Consider the following 18,664-nt stretch of genomic DNA (forward strand, 5'->3'; position numbering starts at 1 on the left):
ATACAAGTTGACATAATACATTCTCACTGCCATTCCCAAGCTTTGGGATACAAAAAGTCTCTCTCCCCAGATACAAAGTATCTGTGAGCAGTTCCCTCCCAGGGCTGAGACAACTACAGAAAAGATGAGTGGTTGCAAGTGCCCTATGAATAATTAAAGGCATGCTGGGTACAGAGTCTTTGTGTGGGGTCCATATCTCAATAGTTACCAACTATAAACTGTTTCTTGCTAGCTCTGCCTTCTATAGAAGGTCTGTGGATGGGCTGGTGAGATGGCTCAGTGGGTAAGAGCACCCGACTGCTCTTCCGAAGGTCCAGAGTTCAAAATCCCAGCAACCACATGGTGGCTCACAACCATCCGTAACGAGATCTGGTGCCCTCTTCTGTAGTGTCTGAAGACAGCTACAGTGTACTTACATATAATAAATAAATCTTTAAAAAAAAAAAAAAAAAGAAGGTCTGTGGATGACAGGGCTCTGGGATAAGAATCAAGGGAGAAAAAAAGAAAAGAGACAAAAGGTACCAAAAAGGATGTGGCTGCACCATGCAACACCATTAGGGACTGGGAATTAACCAAGGAATCTCTTACCATCACTGGAACCAAAGCTTCCGTCAATGGATTTCCTCTGAAACCTGCAAGCAAGCAAGCACACAAATACATACATATATACGCATGCACACAACCTCTTAGGATTCTGCATTTTGTATTATCTTCTTTTAAACTCTGTTGAAAATCTTTAAAAATGGCCCTTTGGCGAAATTACTGGTAGGAATTTAAAATGGCATAGCCACTTTGGAAGACAATTTGGCGATTTCCCAGAGAGCCAAACATAGACTGACCGTATGATCCAGTAATTCTGTTCTCAGGCATGTGCATTATTTAGGAACGTTCATTCATTTTCAGATATAAACTTACATCATAATAAGTGTCTTTTATAGCACACATTTTAATGTGTTTTGATATACCCACAGTCTTGTGCATCTGCTACTAGGATCTAATTTTAGAACATTTTCACGGCCGCCTCCAAGGAATCCGTATATCTGTAGCAATCACTGTTACTTCTCTCCTTACCCTGGCCCCTGAAAACTACCAATCTACCTGCTGTCTTTATAAATTTACCTCCTCTAGATAGTTTACATAAATGAAATCACGGTACATATGAACTTTTTTGACTGGCTTCCTTGATATAGCATAGTGTTTTCAATGTTATATTGTAACATGTATTAGCCCATCAATATGTTTATGGTTGAATAATATTCCAGTGTATGTGCACAACATTTCATTTATTTGTTTTCCCTTGGTGGGTACTTTTTTAATTGTTCCTCTTTGTTGTGTATCAATAACTGCTGTGACCGTTTGTGTTCATGTTGTTCTATAGATCTAACTTCACGACTCTTGGGTATATAACTAGATGTGAGCTGCTAGGCATGAGGCCACTCTGTTTTACTCTTCCAAACTGCTTTCCACAAAAGCTGTGGAGCAAGCACTGTTTCACTCCCACCAGCCAAGTCTGAGGATTCCCATTTTTCTACAGCTCTTCTAATTCTCATTTTATATTTTTTTTTTATTATGCCCAATCTTAAGAGTTTGGCAACTATTTGCAGCTTAGATTTGCATTTTTCTAAGGGTTAATGATGAACATCTGTTCATGTGCTTATTGGGCATCCATATATCTTCCCTGGAGAGGTGTTTGTTTAAGCCCTTTACCCATTTTTATGAAATTAAAAATATTTAGTTTATATGTACAAGTGCACATGAGTATACTGCCCACAAAGGCCAGAAGAGGGCATCAGATTCCCCTGAAGCTGGAGTTACAGGTGGTTGTGAGCCCTCTGAAACTGGTGCAGGGAATCAAACTCAGGTCCTCTGAAAGAGCTGGAATCCTTCTTAACCTCTGAGCCATCTCCCCAGCTTCATCATTAGACACTTGTGATTATGTTAGTCCTATGTTGATAATCAAAGATCCTGTTCACAGCCTTATTATAACTGCAAACTGGGTGACACAAAGTAAAATATTCACAAATTCTGAGCATTAAGACCAGACACTCTTTCATGGTTGATATCCTGTATGCCACACACTCTTAACAGCAAGTAGGCCAACCTATGAACGTGTGAAGCTTTTTTTTTTTTTAAAGGAAAGTATTCTCTAATGTCATTAGAGGTGTTTTACAAGTTTCAGCATACCTAACCCTAACACTCAATTTTTAACCTGTGCTCCTTAGTAATTTATCCCTTCAGATGCTTTTGTAGATGGAACTGTTTTTATTTTGGACTGTCCACTGCTAGCATATGGAAATAATGTTGCTTTTGTATTTGACCTTGTATCGTGTACTCTCATTTTGGTGTGATGAGATTATTCTGAAATGAAAGATTTAGTGCTGATGGTTGCGCAGCTGTGAATCAACACCCCTGAACCGAGTACATTGAAGGCATCAGCTGATGGTTTATGAACTTTATCTCAAAGAAGCCATTTTCCCTAGATGTACCATTTGGCACTGTCAATCAAATCATTGTGTGAATTCAAATGAGGTTTTTTTTTTTTTTTTTGTATATGTGAGATTGGAGGGGAGGGACAGAAAGGGCAGCAGGCTTTAATACGTTCTTATTCACTTTCAGGTGACCATTCCCCAAGTTGTAACACCCATCTGTCAAAGGACTTCTCTTCAAACATCTCTTTTTCTCTTAGACACCAAACTTATCCCTGCTCCGGGGCCTTTGTTCTTGTTCCCTGCAAAGTCACTGTCTCCACTAGATCCTGACACTGCTGGATAGCTGTGCTTTCAAATGGCTCTCTGTCAATCAAATCAAATCCAAAGCGGGGTCTTGCTAGCCACTCTCAACTTTACCATTGAGTTTATTCCTCTCTGGTTTATGTGCCTGTGGGTTTCTCCCCTTTGTTGTTGAGGTGGTAGCAGAGTATGCGGTCTCTTGTTCATCAACCTCTGGGTTAGGGTTGAACATACAGGAGATAACAACTAAGTATTTGTTGAGTGACAAAGCATATCACTAAGGGGAACAGTTAAGATTCAGCCCGACTGTTTCATTCAGAACAAGGACACTGTGGGAGAGGGCTTTCTGATCAAGTTTGGTGGTGCTGATGGGTAAGTAATTGTCTTGGTTCCAAGAATATAAAGCATTTGGCATAACGGGCTTTACCCACGCTTGGATTTTGTTGTGAAATCGCTACCATTTTCCATGAGAGGAGTTAAGTAATTTCCACAGCTAAGGCGAGGCAGGAAGTACCACCTAGTTAGCAAATTTAAAAAGTAGCAGATGAGGCATACTGGGTTGGATGAGATGGTGCACCTTGACAATCGGTCTGGAAACTGGGCTGGCCTCATGACCCACTCATCCTCCAGTAGATAAGGGGGCAGACCTCTGAGCCTTGCAGCTTGAGGCTTGGAGTTGTCTGTTTGCTTAGAGATTCCATAGTCCCAGGCTGGCCTTTTGGAGTATTAGAGACTACCAGGAGGCCAGTCCAGGATTGCCAGTTTCTTGGACAGGAGAGCAGGAAGCTTTTAGCTCCCCAAGACCTGGGGCCATGTCTGTCACAAGTGTTTATTATCACGATCTCATCCTAAAGACTATAAATCCCACATATGTCAATAATAAAATATAAGGTCTCATCCAGCAAACAGCATCCCGCTCAGAGAGCTTTATTTAGTTGTATGGAGAACTTTGCTTCACTCAGTTCCGTGAAGAAGTCTGCCTATTAGCATCTTCCCTCAGTCAAGTCCCCTATTTAGAATGCCAAATGGTCCTGTGTCTCTGGGTTTCTATTTTAGTGTGCCTGTATTTGGAAAGAGTCTCTGTTTGGGCACTTTGACTGTAGCAAAGTCATCGGCGGTGAACGTTCAACAGAGTCTGAGCACGGATTTCAAGAGCTCTGCTTACCTCAGCGGCAGAACTAACAGCTTTAGAGATGGTGGACATTAGTCCAGTTTTTGTCCCTTTGGGTGTGGATGGTGCCTATTAGCGGACTAAAGAAATCATTTTGTTTTCTGAACCTAGGAGAAGTCTGACTAAGGAGCAGAAGACGGCTTATTGCGACACTGAAGCTCATCTGAGGGAAACTTCTCACTCCTGTACAATCCTAGACTTGCTCAGGTGTACGCTGGTGGTCACTCTTTGCTGGCCCAGGACTGTCCTTTCTCACAGGCCTCTACTGTAACAGGACCCCAGATCTCAGCACAACTGACTCCCAGATGGAAGTGCCATCCAGGCTGTAAAACTCAGCAGGTAACAGCCCCACCAGCCAAAATGAAAATATCTAGCCCATCAAAGTCCATACAGTTCTGGGGAAGTCTCAAAATATACTAACCTTGGCCTTTAGCTTCTGTAGTTCCACTTCTGGTCTTATTAATAAAGTGTGTCAGCCCAGGACACTGTTTTTGTGTTTAAAAGCTCATCCTGAGAAAGGTTCAGTGCTACAATGGGATCCAGAACACCCAGTGTAGTTGCTGGCTAATAAAGACTTTCTATTGGCTTCAACCATGTTAATCGGTCTTCTCTGGTAGAAACCCTACAACACTACGACTCAAGACTTACTTTGATCAAGTCTGTTGAAGACTTTAGACTCTAGAGCTGGGCTACCCGAGTTCAAATCCTAACTCCTTTAGGTATTGGGTGTGGCTCCTTGATTAAATTGCTTAACCCCTCTGTGCTTCAATTTCTCTGACCTTCTGCATAGTGACAATCACAGTATCTCAGCCAATAGTGGCTCAGGACATCAAACAAGATAATCCTTTGAGGGTTCGGCACACAATCAGGCACATATCAGGCAAACAGCTATATTTAACACATTAATAACTGTAACTTGGTATAGCAAGTTGGTAGTCCTCCCTGTAAATACTTTCCAGGTTTGCTATTAGCCTGTATCCTAAGCTTCTGTTTTTAACATTTTTTTTAAGTCAGGATCTTTATGTAACTAATTAAGCCTCCAACTCACTATGTAGCCAAGGATGAATGACTCTAGACTTCCTGTGCTCCTAGTTCCCAGTCCTGAGTGCTGAGCTGGGGCACCACCACATAAGTTCTGTTTTTTACCTTGTAATTTAAAATAATTTTCAATTTACAGAGATGTTTCAAGGATGAATAGAAAAACAGAATGTAGAACATCTCTTGATACATCCTTTACCTTGATCCACTTGTCAGCATCCTTGTCTGTCTGTCTCCCTGTCTTTCTTCTTCTTTTTTCCTTTCTTCTCAGAATGGATCTTGCCCAGTAGCCTAGACTTCCAGGAACTCACAAGCTTCTTGTTTCTGTCACCCCAGCATCTATACCAATGAGCCTGGCTTTAGCTCTGTTCCTCGGCTCTTTACTCATCTACATATATGTTAATTTATAGCACCTGGGTGTCTACATGTATGCTAATTTACAGCACATGCTCATCTACACGTATGTTAGTTCATAGCCATGTTCTCATCTATATGTATGTAAACTTTTTCTTGTGCCATTTGAACGTCATTTGAGGTTGTTAGAGATTTTACCTTCATTATTTCTACAGAGTGAAAAAAGTCAAATTCTTCAAATGTAATTCTTGCATACACATTTACTTAATGTGCTGCTAGGGGTCATACACGCTAGGCAAGTGCCCTGTTTCTCTCAGGCACTGTTTACTTTCTGTTCTGAGGCAGGCCCTAAGTTGCCCACGCTGGACTTGAATCACTCTGTAGCCCAGGCTGACCTTGAATTGGAGATTGTCTTCCTTTTCACCCAGCATAGCTAGGATTTCAGACTCTTTCATCGACTGTGTGTCTTCTAATTCCAAAAGGCCTAAAAACTGTCTTTTATGACATATTGGTTTTCTTTTAATGCAAGATCCACTGTCTTCAGTTGCACACTTAACATCTCCTGTAACTGAATCCTTTTGTCCCCTTTATGACAAATTTTGTGTCTGATGCTTCCCCATGGTTAGTTTCAAAATATACATTTGTAGGAGCTATAGGGAGTGAGGCTAGACCTCCCTCGGGGTGCTGTCATGTCTGGAGGCACACTCTGCTCACCTTCCCCCAGTGGTATTTATTCTCATCAATGGATCAGTGTGTTTTGTTTCTCCACTGTACATTTATTATTTTTCTCTCTTGACTTAGTAATTTATGAAGCTACACTGTCAGGTCACACAACCACTGTAGCCTGTTCCTTGTCAGAATCCCCCTCCTCAACTTAGCCGTCATGGGTGACTATTTTTCTTTGCATTAAATTTAGGGTCTGGCCCATGCTAGAAAACTGGTCTATCACTGAGATTTATCCACAGCCTTCTGTTTCCTTCTTGGAGATGGGGTTTCTCTGTGTAGCCCGGGCTGTCCTGGAACTTGCTCTGTCGACCAGGCTGGCCTCAGACTCACAGAGATCGGTCTGCTTCTGCCTCCCAAGTGCTGGGATTAAAGGCGTGTGTAACCACAGCCTGGAGACTTCTTTTGAAATCTTGAGGCGGGGCTGCCCAGGCTAAGACTCACTCTGTAGCACAGGTAGACCTTGAACTTTCAATCCTTTGCTCAGCCTCTGAAGTAGCTGTGAGTACAGACCTTGCTCTACTGACCATTCTTAACCTGAGAGAATGTTAGCTGTGATGTTTGCAGATGATTTTTCAATCCCAGCACTTCCTCTGTGTTTATCTGTGATCTTTTGGCCCGCTATGGGGGAGATATACTCATTTGAATGTCCATGTTGCTGGCAACACCTTACTGATGGGTAGCTGTTGTTCTAAATTTGTTGGGTTCACTGGATAGATTTTTGTGGGTATTTAGATCTTTCCTCTGAGATTTTTATGTCTTCATAGATTTCCATTTTCCCAAATGGCCTACAATGCGTATTTCCCAATTTGTTGCTTCAATCCACCCAGGTTTAGAAAGCGGTGGATCCGTTTTTATTTGTTTTTTTTTTTTTAGGTGTGCTGAAGCTCAGACCCAAGACTTACACACACTAGGGAAGCACTTCCCACGGAGTCATATCCCCAGGCCTTGGTCTTCTGGGACAAGCTCTCCATTCTTGTAGCTCAGGCTGGCCCTGAACTCTCTAATTTGCTAATCTCCCCCCCCCCATCCTGAGTGTTGGGATTACAGGCACACCCCAGGTGGGGAGCAGGTTGAAGGCTACTTTTATAAGAGGGTGGAAAAGAGTTTCCTGACTGAGAGATGGGCCTTTGTTATGCCAAGGAAGCAGCCAAGAGCACTGCTCACAGTTGGTGTGTGGTTTACCTAAACAGTCTCAGAGCTCTCTGTTGTCTTTGTACATTTTGTCTCCTGTTTAAGATTAGAGGGGGGAAACTCCATTTGTTTACTGTAAGCCTCCCGTCATCCTTTTGTAGTTGTTTCTCAGAAAGCCTAACAAAACCAGAATTCTCAAAGCTCAGCCCCGCAGAGAGAAGCAGGGAGTGTTATAAAATGTTATCTATTTACTTATGTTTAAAATGGGGGGGGGGGGGGGAGAAAGAGTTACGCTCCAAATTCTTAAGCAGGGAAATTTCCTTGCTCAGATTTCAGCACTGTTAGCCCTCCCTTTACCCTGAAGGAATATTTTACAGGGAGATTGGTGCACCTGGTAATATGTATCAAAGCACATTGCTCCAGCTACAGATTATACCTCAAGATTTATTTTAAGCATTCGATTAACTTTTCAACAGAATGCTTCAGTTTGTTTTCAGACGCCATGCTGGAAAGAGCTGGCGGTTCCCTTCAGTCTGCGGGATCTACAGTGAGCATTCTCAGGTACAGACACAGACAAGTCACCTCACTGTTGTGTTTTCACAGTGAAAACTCTACCAGCATGCTATGTGGGACATTGACTTCAGATCTGCAAGTGAGCCAAACGTTCTTTCACTCCACAGAAGAGAAACCTGCAGTCCAAGTAGAGAAGAAAAAGCAGTTTGCCCAAGACCACACTTAGTGGGCCAGTCAATGTGCTCCAAAGCCCATGCTCTGAACACCACACAGAGAGGCAAAGGGGAGGAAGAACCTGTGCACCTACCTCACATGATGGACAAGCACAACGAGCAGGCATCCCAAGTAGAAGGACATGAAAATGAATATGCTGAAAAGACTAGATTTCACATATACAGATTCTGAGGAGAGAGAAACAGCTTTGGTCAGCTTGTCCTTGGAAATAGGAGGACTGTGTTGGGGACAGCACCGCTTATAGGATCAATAGGCTTCCATCACATCCATTCTTAAATCCTAATAATATGTCACTGGTGCTGAGCACTGTGGGAGGCCACTGGGATGCTAAACACAAGTAGCTTGATGACCTGAAAAGATCACTATCTACAACTCTAGAGTTGAGTCCCCTCCCTCCTTTCCTTGCCTCTATCTCTCTTTTCCATTATTTCTCTTCCCCCTTCCTTCTCTCTAGTTCTCCTTCCTTATACCCTCCACCCCCATCTTTCTGGGCTGTTGGGCCTCATACAAGTTAGGCAAGCACTCCACCACCAAAAGGCACGCTAGCTTGTTTCTCTTCAAGAAGATCTGATCCTATCTGTACATTAAATACACTTGAGTATTTTTATGATGGCTCCCCTTGAGAGGGAGACATTAGCATTTAATGACACGGTAGATCCCCCCCCCCCCCCCCGCAGGACTCTCTCCACCACACTCCAAAGCCAAAACCAACCTTTGATGGATGGGACAATGGTTACTTTCAGGTTCTTTGATCGTTGTAGATTCCAGGTCTGGTTTTCATTTTCTGGTTAAAAAACAAAAACCAAAGTACAAAAACAACGACAAAAAAACCAAAACAATAACACAAATAAACAAGACACAGAATACAATGGATCAGATACTAGACTCTCACCCTCCATTCTGAACAGTTGTATTATACAATGTCTTCTACAGAGTCCACTCTGACTGATGTAGAAGAACTGGAGGAAGAGCCAACATCTAACGTGTCAGCTGTTCCTCTGGTAAAGGCTCTCAGACTGGCCTTTGCTTGGGTGTACTTCGGCAGTACCAAGTGACGTGAATGTAATGGAACAGCCTTGCTTCTCCACTGGGAAAGACCTGACCTTTCTCCTGATGTCCACAGCCATCTCAAGAGAAATGTGCCCACACCAGACAGCTACATCCTCCTTCGCTTGCATTTTTTCCTAGTCAGCAAAACTGTTTTTTCTTTACACAGTCATCAAAGGCCCTGGAGTTTATTCAGGAGCATTAGAGGATGCTGGTAAGCCTATAGAGCTCCATAATGAAGAGATTAAAGTGTACACAAGTACAAATGTCACCTGACACCAAGGGAGCCGTAATACACTCAACAGAAAACACCCTCTGTGTAGGTGACACATGGCCCATTAGCAGGGGGCCTGTGTTCTCAATTAACTGTCTACTCTACTCTTTGGGCAATGGAATTATTTTCATTTGCATCAGAGCTTATATAACCCCTTGTTATTGGGATATGACATCACGATTGGCTTTCTTATAGTCTCGTGAGGTACAATTTTGACAACTGGGATAAAACTAGATTTTCCTTGTACATCCCTATGGAAGGGCTGACTGCTGATGCATATAAGTGACTCCTTAGGAAATGGACTTTAAAAATGTTTTTATTTCATTTATTCTCTCTCTCTTTCTGAGTGTGTGCATGTGTGTGTGTGTTTATGGAGGACAGCTTACTGCAGTTGAGTTTCCCTTTCTACCACATACAATCCAGGGATGGACCTCAGGGCAGTTGGCTTGTCAGTAAGCCCCATCCCACTGGCCTGGGAAACAGACCTTTTTGCACTTATATCACAGAAGCAAAGGAAATGCTTACTAAGTGACCTCACGATGTAAAGACTGGTATAAGACTTTTAAAAAGTTGAAAAGCTGCATAAAATCAATCCATTCAACATTCTAGCACTGAGGGGATAGGAGCTCATGGACCTCTACTAACTGAGGAGCTATTGATAGTCAATGGCTTCTGTATGAGGAAAAAAGTGTGGCCTCTGATAGATTGATCATCCCCAGTGAGTGACCCCACACTGCAAGAATAAGCAGTCATTACAAACTGGATTCTATGTGTGATTTAACAAAATACATATTAAAGAGGACATGATGTTGGGAGGGAGTGGGGAGGTGATGGTGGATCTGAGAAGAGTTAGGAGTGGGGCTTGAATATGATTAAAATACATCGTATAAGATGCTCAAGGAGTTAACGTATTATATTAGAAAGATGAAGGTACTGAGGGACATTTTGTAGTAGCCATACTACCTTTAGATATGGAATTAACTTCATTTTATTTTTTATCCAAATGTCTCTAGAATGCCTTGTCAAGTCGCTGCTGTTAGCCCCTCAGTAAGAGCTAGAGATGAGCTTTTGGCCTCCTTTTCTTCCCTCCCAAGTATCCCTCAGTGCCTCTTACCCTGGATGGAGAATGATCCGCCACAGGCATAATCTTCAGGTTTTATCACAAACACCACGAAGAACTGCTCATCTGGAAAATCCTTCTTCTGTGTAAGACACAACAAACTCATGATTCACAGGGAAGAAAGAAAGCCAGGAGGAGACAGTCCAGGGGTGTGAGGGGCAGTAAGGAAAAGGAAGAAAAGGACAAGCCACCCTGGCTCTCTAAGTCCCCAGAAAGGACTCCCACATTCTTACACTCTGCTCCAGACCATCCATGAACATTACCCTACCCAAAAATGAATATAAGTGGATACATAGAGAATTTAAAAATCTGTGCTCATGTGAGGACTTAGTACAATAATAAACACAATAAACAATAACATCAGTTGCCTAGATTATCAAATGGCATTTGTATATACATGTACATACACACAAATATATTTGAGATAGTCTTGCTATGTAACCCAGGTTGACCTTGAACTCTTCATCCTCCTGCCTCAGCATCCTGCATGCTGGCATTACAGGTATGCATCCAGGAATTTATCGGTTTTATTTTTAAAGTCTAATGAAAAGTAACTTGTCTAATATCATGCAGTAAATAGTTAGATAAACAGTGGAGGCCAGGGAGTCAAAGGACTTGGGTTAGGACTGGGCTGTGGCGCTAGCTTTGATTTCTGTACCTGTGCTATTTTAGTCCTGGTTCATGAGTTAATCCCTATTTGTGAAAATGGGGTTGGCAAGATAACCATACATTATAGTTCATTAACCCAGGCATTTGTGTCAAGCTCAAATTTCTGACATTGTGTTTAGTTCACTGAGAAAATGTCTTAGCCCGAAGCACAAGTCCAGAAAAAGAGTAACAATTTACTGCCAAATACACTGAAAGTAGTCGCACTGTAGGTATGGCTACACTTTGCCTCTCATTAACCTGGGAAGAGAGATGATCAACTGAGAAAAATGTCTTCCTAAGGTGGGCCTATAGGCAAGTGTGTGGAACCTTTTCTTGATTAATGATTGATGTGGGAGGGCCCAGCCCACCGTGGGTGGTGTCCTGGGCAGGTGGTCCTGGGTTGTGTAAAAAAAGCCAGTGGAGTGAACCATGGAAAGACAGCCAGTAAGAAGCACTCCTTCATGGCTTCTGCTTCATTTCCTGCCTCCAGGTTCCTGCCTTGACTTCCTGTCCTTGCCTTACCGCATGATGAACCGTGATATGGAGGTATAAGTCAAATAAATCTTTTCCTCCCCAAGTTGCTATTGGTGTTTTATACAGCACTAGAAAGCAAATGAACACCTACTTTGTTGTATGTTTTGTCTTTTTTTTTTGTGGGGGGGGAATCCCACCATTCTCGTATGCTAAGGCAGAAATAAACATGAACAAGAAGACATGGAGGACATTAAATCCTTGATGCTCAAAACCTCAAGTTTGACTGATAGAAAATTTTACATCTGATATCTAAATTATACTTATCTTCTCTCCATTTTTCATGTATTAATCAACAAGTGATGTTGCCTTAGGCTACAAGGACAGCTCAGGTCTGAGATTTAAGTACCAACCTAGAGACTGGGATAGACTGTCTCTTGGACTATGATGGCATAATATATATATGTTTTTGTTTTTGTTTTTGTTTTTGTTTTTGTTTTTTTGCTATAAAACCCCACTGAAGTATCAGTTTAGTTATAAATACCAAAAGGATAAAGTATTTCCCAAATAGGATCCATATGCCTTTGGATCTGTTATTCTCTCTAGAGTTCAACCCAACTTTTGGTAAGTGTTACTGGTAGAAATTATTATAATACGTTCAATTGCTTTAAATGGCTGTAATAAACTTTACCCTAAATTACCACACCTCACTTAATAAATTGGAACCATCTGGTCTTAGCCCTATCTGTCAGATATATGTCCTGCCACCCCGTAGAGTCCCAAATCCCCTAAGGGGATAAAAGAACACCTGGAAGGGTAGTGTTGCCTACCACCACTCAGGCACTGACTGCAAGCAGAGCGCCATTCATTTTCAAACCAATCAGAAAGAAAAGAGATCCAAGGTACATAATGAACAGGTTTCTCCTCTGGTCCAGTGGGCAAGTAACCATCAGTTGGGCCCCATGACTGTTGTGACCTCAGAAGCACTGTCTCACCTGCAGCGTGATGGCGGCTTTCTTGGTCATGGACTGATAGACACCATTGAATTCCACATTGTGATCCAGATCATATACTGGACACTAAAGCACAGGAGAGACAAAAGAGAATGGAACAGCATTGTCACTCAGTGTTCTTCCACAGGCATGTGTCAACTCTATGCCACCTGCATCACAGGTCAGAGGAATCAGATCAATCTAGACACCGTGGAAACTATTCTGCAGAACAGTCATGAAATGGTCCTCTTAAAACTCAGGCTTTGCATGGCAGGGTGGCGTACACCTTTAATGCCAGCACTCAGGACACAGAGGCAGGGGGATCTCTGAGTTCGAGGCCAGCCTGGTCTACAGAGTAAGTTCTAGGACAGCCAGGGCTACACAGAGAAACTCCATCTCAAAAACCAAATAAACAAACAAACAAAACCTCGGACTTTGACCTAAAATGTTAGAGTCACTCTATATTTAAGAGAACTATAAGAAGATTGCTTTAAAGTATATAACCCCCCTCCCTCTTTTTTTTTTTTTTTTTTGGCTAACGTTTTGATACCAAAAGGATCTGATGTTATGATTACAATCTAAAACCAAAACCGGTGGGTGGTAGGTTTTTATTTTATTTTCCTCACTGAACTCACAACGGGCTTTTCTTTGTTGGTTGTCATGGCCCATTCTCTCCTGCCTTCTTTTCTTTGTCTTGGTGAGAAGCCAGCTACTTCTTATCGCTCATCAGTGTCAGCAGACACGGACTGCCCACTCAGGTGCATGGATATTATTTGGTATGTTGTTATTATTTGGCATTTGGGGGAGATGAATGGTAAGAGGGGGACAACAGTCCCCCGCCCATCTATTCTGGAACACTGTGATCTTACAAGCCAGGAGGCTGACGTGACAGTATTGGGGCTCACCATGATGTTCTGAACGGAGACAACTGAACACGGATAAGCCTTCTCAGACACCACTTTAATGATGACGGAGTCCACGTCTTCAGGAAATTTGTATAGAAAATACTGAGAACGAGAAAAAAGAGGGACTCGATGTATTTATTAATCTTAAGATATGTTTAAAGAAACTCGAACCATCATCCCACACGCATGGGACTGTTTTCTCTATCATCATGTGTGAATTTCCGACGCAAAGTTCAGTAACTGGTCCCTGTTTCAGGCATTCATTCACTTTATACACATTGAGCAATGAGCTGTTCCCCGCAGGGTGCTGCGTCAGGCATAAGGAAGATAGCAGCAAAGGCAAGCGGCCATTTACACAAGGCTGCCCTTCCATTTTATGATATGGACATTTCTTATCAACCAGCTTATGCGGGGCTTCATTCCACTTTCTACTTAGGCACCCTGCTGTCAGCTTCTTTCAAAGTCAGGGATACACAGGATATAACGTCAGACAAGAGTTCTTACTGTGTGCTAGTTGTGAAATACAAAACCACGCCTTGAATAGCAGATATTCCTGTTTCTCAAGAATTGTGACCTTGTCAGAGGGGAGAACTAGCTTTATGTCAGTCTTCCCTAAACCTTTTGTAAAGAAGCCTTTCCCTGAGATGTTCTTGAGAAGATTCTTAGATCAAAAGATTAAGTTTGACAATGAGCCCTTGAAATATGATCATGGCTGTGGGTAAATGTATTTTTTAAGTATCAGTAGACTCTCTCTCTCTCTCTCTCTCTCTCTCTCTCTCTCTCTGTGTGTGTGTGTATGTGTGTGTGTCAATCTGTGTCTCTGTGTGTGTGTGTCTCTCTCTGTGTGTGTGTGTGTGTGTGTGTGTGTGTGTATGTGTGTGTGTCAATCTGTGTCTCTGTGTCTCTCTCTCTTTCTGTGTGTGTGTGTGTGCATGAATAGGTGAGGATGACATGTGTGGGTGCCTGCCAAGGCCAGAGAAGGTGTCCACTAAGACCCGAAGGCAAGCTATGTACACTCATTAGCTGCTGCCCAAGGTGGGTGCTGGCGACCATGCTCCCATCTTTTGCAGGAGCAATGTGCACTCTTGACCTCTGAGCTATCTTTCCTAACCCACAAGCAGCATTGCTAACAAAAAGAGGTGACACTCTTGAGTTACCTCAGTTACAAATCCATTGGAAAAACATTTTAACTTTTAACTATTTTAAACACATTTAAAAATGGAGGATGTGTGTGTGTGTGTGTGGAGAAGATAATTTCAAGTTTCGCAACTGTATAAGAAACATCAAATTAGTGATTAAGGTTTTGTGGAAACCTACAAAAACAGTTCTGAAATCTTACAGACCTAGTAGATATATCACTTTTTTAAAAAGAGATAAGAAAGTCAAAATTTAATTTTATATTCTAATATGGCCTTTGCTAATGTTGTTTTGAGAACTAATTCAATATAGATAGTCAGAATTTAAAAATGCCATTTCACATTCCTGTTTAGAAATCTTTCCATGACGTGTATTTTGGAGCATGATTCAAATACACACAAAATAGGGTTATTCCAAGGAGAAGCCTAGAGGTCCCAGGGTGGTCTCAGAGCAGCCATAGTTTCTAACTCAAGAGTATTACTGTGAGCAATGGATATATATCACTAGCTGTTTTATGTAACATTTATAAGGATGTCAAACTATTGTCAGTCTAATTTATCTCTAAATCACTACAAACTCCAAATGTTTTAGACCCCTGCCTCAAAATATGTTTTAATCAGAAAGAAAGATTCTGTTTTTATTTTATGTGTGTGTTTTGCTTGCATCTATGTCTGTGTACCCACATGCATACAATGCCCGAGGAGGCCAGAAGAAAGTGTTCTATCCCCTAGAATTAGAATCAGATGCTGCTAGGAGCCACCGTGTGGGTCCTAGGAACCAAATCTGGGTCATCTACAAGAGCAGCAAATGGCCCTTAATTGCTGATGCACCTATCTAGGTCCCCTAAACATCACTTGAATTTAAATGGTCACTAACTATTAAGAAGAACAAAGTGCGCCTGCTGCCTTTCTTGCCATTGGGTGTCAGTATGTACATAGGATGACTTTCCCAGAAAGCAACTTTTGATCTTAGTTTCGTTGGGGGCCAGTTTCTGTGTGTGTGTGTGTGTGTGTGTGTGTGTGTCTCAACTGGTAGAGCACTTGATAAGCATGTGCAAGGTCCAGAGTTCAATCCCCAGAGCTACGAACAAAAGTGGGTGTTCATTTACACACGTTTACTGCGTTGTATAGCTAGTGCCAACAGGAAGAATGACATCATATGGGCGATTTGAAATCTGCCATCATAGAGGACAAAAAGGCCTTGTGCAAACATGGAAGCACCACAGAAGCCAGGTGGGTTAAACAAACGGCTTACCTCCTCAATGAAACAAGGTGCACAAATGTTCTTTCTGGAATGTCAGGAAGAATGTCATTTTACAACCTGTGATCCCTTGCTGTCTGATGAGACAGGCTCTGCCCATATCTTCCAGAATTTGTGTTTTTATTTATCCCAGACCTTTTCCCCTAAACCTTGAGCATTGCTTTTAGGTCATAAAACTGATCCATCATGAATGATGCCAAACCTAAGTGACTTCCATGTTATCTTAGGGACAGGCCGGTGCTGACACCCACAGCTTTTTATATTTACTTCAGTCAAAATCCCTAGACCCTAAATCTTGGGCACTATCTCTGAGTCAATAGTACTCATTCTTGTGAAAGAAGCCAGATGTGCTTCGTAAAGAATTTCAACATAAATATACCTTACATTGTTGTGTACTTGGGACTAGATTGTTACCTAAAATTGTAACAACAATTCCCCACTAAAATTGTACTGTGCTTGAATAGGGCTAAAGTAAAATGATGTGGGCCAGACTCTGGAAGCCTTGCTCCATTGCCCGTTCCAATAAAATGGGACTGAGCCAAGTTTCATCCTTACTCCACCCTGACTGTTTTCCTCTGCCTGCAGAGGAGTCACCACAAGCTGTCTTGGAGGAATTTATACCCCAGGAATGGCCAGAAGCTACACATTAAGTTTCTCCCTGTCTCCAACTAGTTGTTACAAACATATCAATGATTATATTAGACTTACAAAAGTCTATACTATTTAATCCCCAGTTTTACTGTATCCTAAACAAAAGATAAGTAACCCTTTATGAGCAAATTCATCCTAAAGCCTTCAAAGACATAGGTTAAGTGCTGTGGCTGGAGACCAGTCTTTTCTTTCTGTTTCGAGATGGTGCCTTAGTGTGCAGCCTACGCAAGCTTGGAACTTGCTATGTAGCTCAGTCTGGTCTCTAATTCACATTTCTCTCGCCTTGATGTTGATGTTTAAAGTGCTAGGATGATGGTGTGAACCACTATATGGGGTCAAGAACCGATTTTGAACTTGTTACAGCATAGATTCTTTCAGAAACCACACACACACACACAAAAGGTAGTTAGAAATGTCATCAGAAAAACAACCTCAAAAAAAGTTTCATGTATCTTTTCTGCTTGGGGTTATTTTTTTTTTTAATTGAGGAACACATAAAAATAGCTAATTATTTTTACTGACAGGGCACACAAATCCAATCTGCCAATATTTCGGCAGGAATGGGACTCTGTCTTATTTTTATATTTTCAGAACAGCCGTTGCATATGCTTGCTGTCCTTCCATGTTCTGTCTCACCACCCCACCTCAATCACCAGGTCTATAATCCCCGAGTTTGTGCTTCTCTGCTCATCCTTCCCACAGCACTTAGTATGGACCATCCAACATCCCTTGAGACATATCAGACACATGATTTCACTCAGTGACGTAGGCATCTAGGAACACGAGCATGCTTCCTATTTTATCCCAATAAAGGTGGTAAGATTAAATGCTGTGTTCAAGATCTGAGTAACAACCAAGAGGACATAATGCAAGATCCAGGATAATAACTCATGCTGAGGTCACTCTCCCTGTCCCATGGTTTCTGCATGCAGCATCAGCAGGTGGGCTCTTGGTAACTATGGGAACCCTTTACTTACCTGAGGTTGAGAGGGGCTGGCAGTGAAGTAGAAGGCAACATTCGTCCTGAGTAATATGGGGGGAAAGTGAGAGGAAAGATGAGTTGTCAACAAGAATGAGATACCTAAAGGAGAGCCTCCTTAGCCTAGGTGCCCGGTACCTTACCCTTTTGAAAAAGACTTTGTTCTACTATCTGATAAACTCTAGGAAGACTTTATGGTTTCAGCAATAAAGAATGATAAAATTGGGGAGGAAGGTTGTTTTTTACATCTTTAAATATCCATTAGGTCATTATGGTTGCTTTTGCCTTTGGACTCTTTTAAGATATTCCAATTGAGTAATACAATCAATCAAGCTTGATTGTGAGAAGTGGGTAGCAAAAGAGGAAATGCAGGTGTGAGTCCTTTTGAGTAATGTAGGCGACACTTCACATTAACTTTAATGGATCCACAGCAAAAGAGCAGAGCTTTAAAAACAGGGTGACCAGATGGCCACTGTGGGACAATCGTCAGGAGTAGCACTGGGCTCTTCTTGCCCCAAACTTCTCCCCGGTCTCCTGCAACACCTGCTGAATTTTCCAAAATTTCATCCTCTTTGACTTTAGGTTTGTCTTCTAAAGCCCATCTATCAAATAAAAGTACCACCCAAAGAACACAATGAAGTTACTTGCTCTCTAAATGGAATTTACTGTGAATAGTTTTATCAAATACTAAGACAGCAAGGATCCAGGCACAGAGAGAGGGAGAGGGCTAGAATTTTGTAAGAGGCATGAAGTTTTGTAGCATCTAGCACTCTCTGGTATGAACATCTGTGAAATATTTCAAGAGGATGGGAAATACAAAGACAAATTTGTTGTCCACAAGGGCTGCCCTTTTGCACATGCTATTTGTGACCCTGGCCTCATCTTAGCACTGTAGATCACTCTGGAGTCCACCACACCTGAGTTCCCAAGACTCACTTGGGCCACTCTCCCAATGTGTCTACCTCCTTGCATTTAGAGTCTGAACCTGAACTTCTGGGCTCTTTACCATCCTCATTCCCTAGGATTCTCTGAAGACTTTTTCCCACTGCCAATATTCCTCTTATTAAAATGAAATTATTTAAAAATTAACAATTTCTTTAGAAATGGCATGTCCAGACATTTAGGCAAGATGCATCTAATAAGAGTATATAAAGTCATAAAGTTTGAGCACCATTTATAAAAGTAATGGCTGTTGCTTGGGCTGTCATTGGTCTGGTCTCAGAAGTGAGCTCATAGAAATGGATGAATGCTATACCCACTCCAATGAAGTCTGCTTGACAGGTG

General features: G+C 42.0%; 1 protein-coding gene across 1 annotated transcript in view; it reads right to left on the reverse strand.

The window, feature by feature from the left end:
• Positions 1–18,664, reverse strand: part of Sidt1 (SID1 transmembrane family member 1) — a 91,248-nt gene that overhangs the window by 32,544 nt on the left and 40,040 nt on the right. Inside the window, exons 4-10 of the mRNA XM_021184482.3 lie at positions 17,379–17,424; positions 13,354–13,455; positions 12,452–12,535; positions 10,332–10,419; positions 8,609–8,680; positions 7,970–8,063; positions 589–632 (exon numbers count right to left, since the gene is read on the reverse strand). Of these exons, the coding sequence (XP_021040141.1) occupies positions 589–632; positions 7,970–8,063; positions 8,609–8,680; positions 10,332–10,419; positions 12,452–12,535; positions 13,354–13,455; positions 17,379–17,424 (530 nt within the window). The remainder of the gene's footprint in view (positions 1–588; positions 633–7,969; positions 8,064–8,608; positions 8,681–10,331; positions 10,420–12,451; positions 12,536–13,353; positions 13,456–17,378; positions 17,425–18,664) is intronic.

Source organism: Mus caroli, unplaced genomic scaffold, assembly GCF_978045245.1.
Source record: "Mus caroli unplaced genomic scaffold, Mus_caroli_1 scaffold_17, whole genome shotgun sequence".
Taxonomy (NCBI): domain Eukaryota; kingdom Metazoa; phylum Chordata; class Mammalia; order Rodentia; family Muridae; genus Mus; species Mus caroli.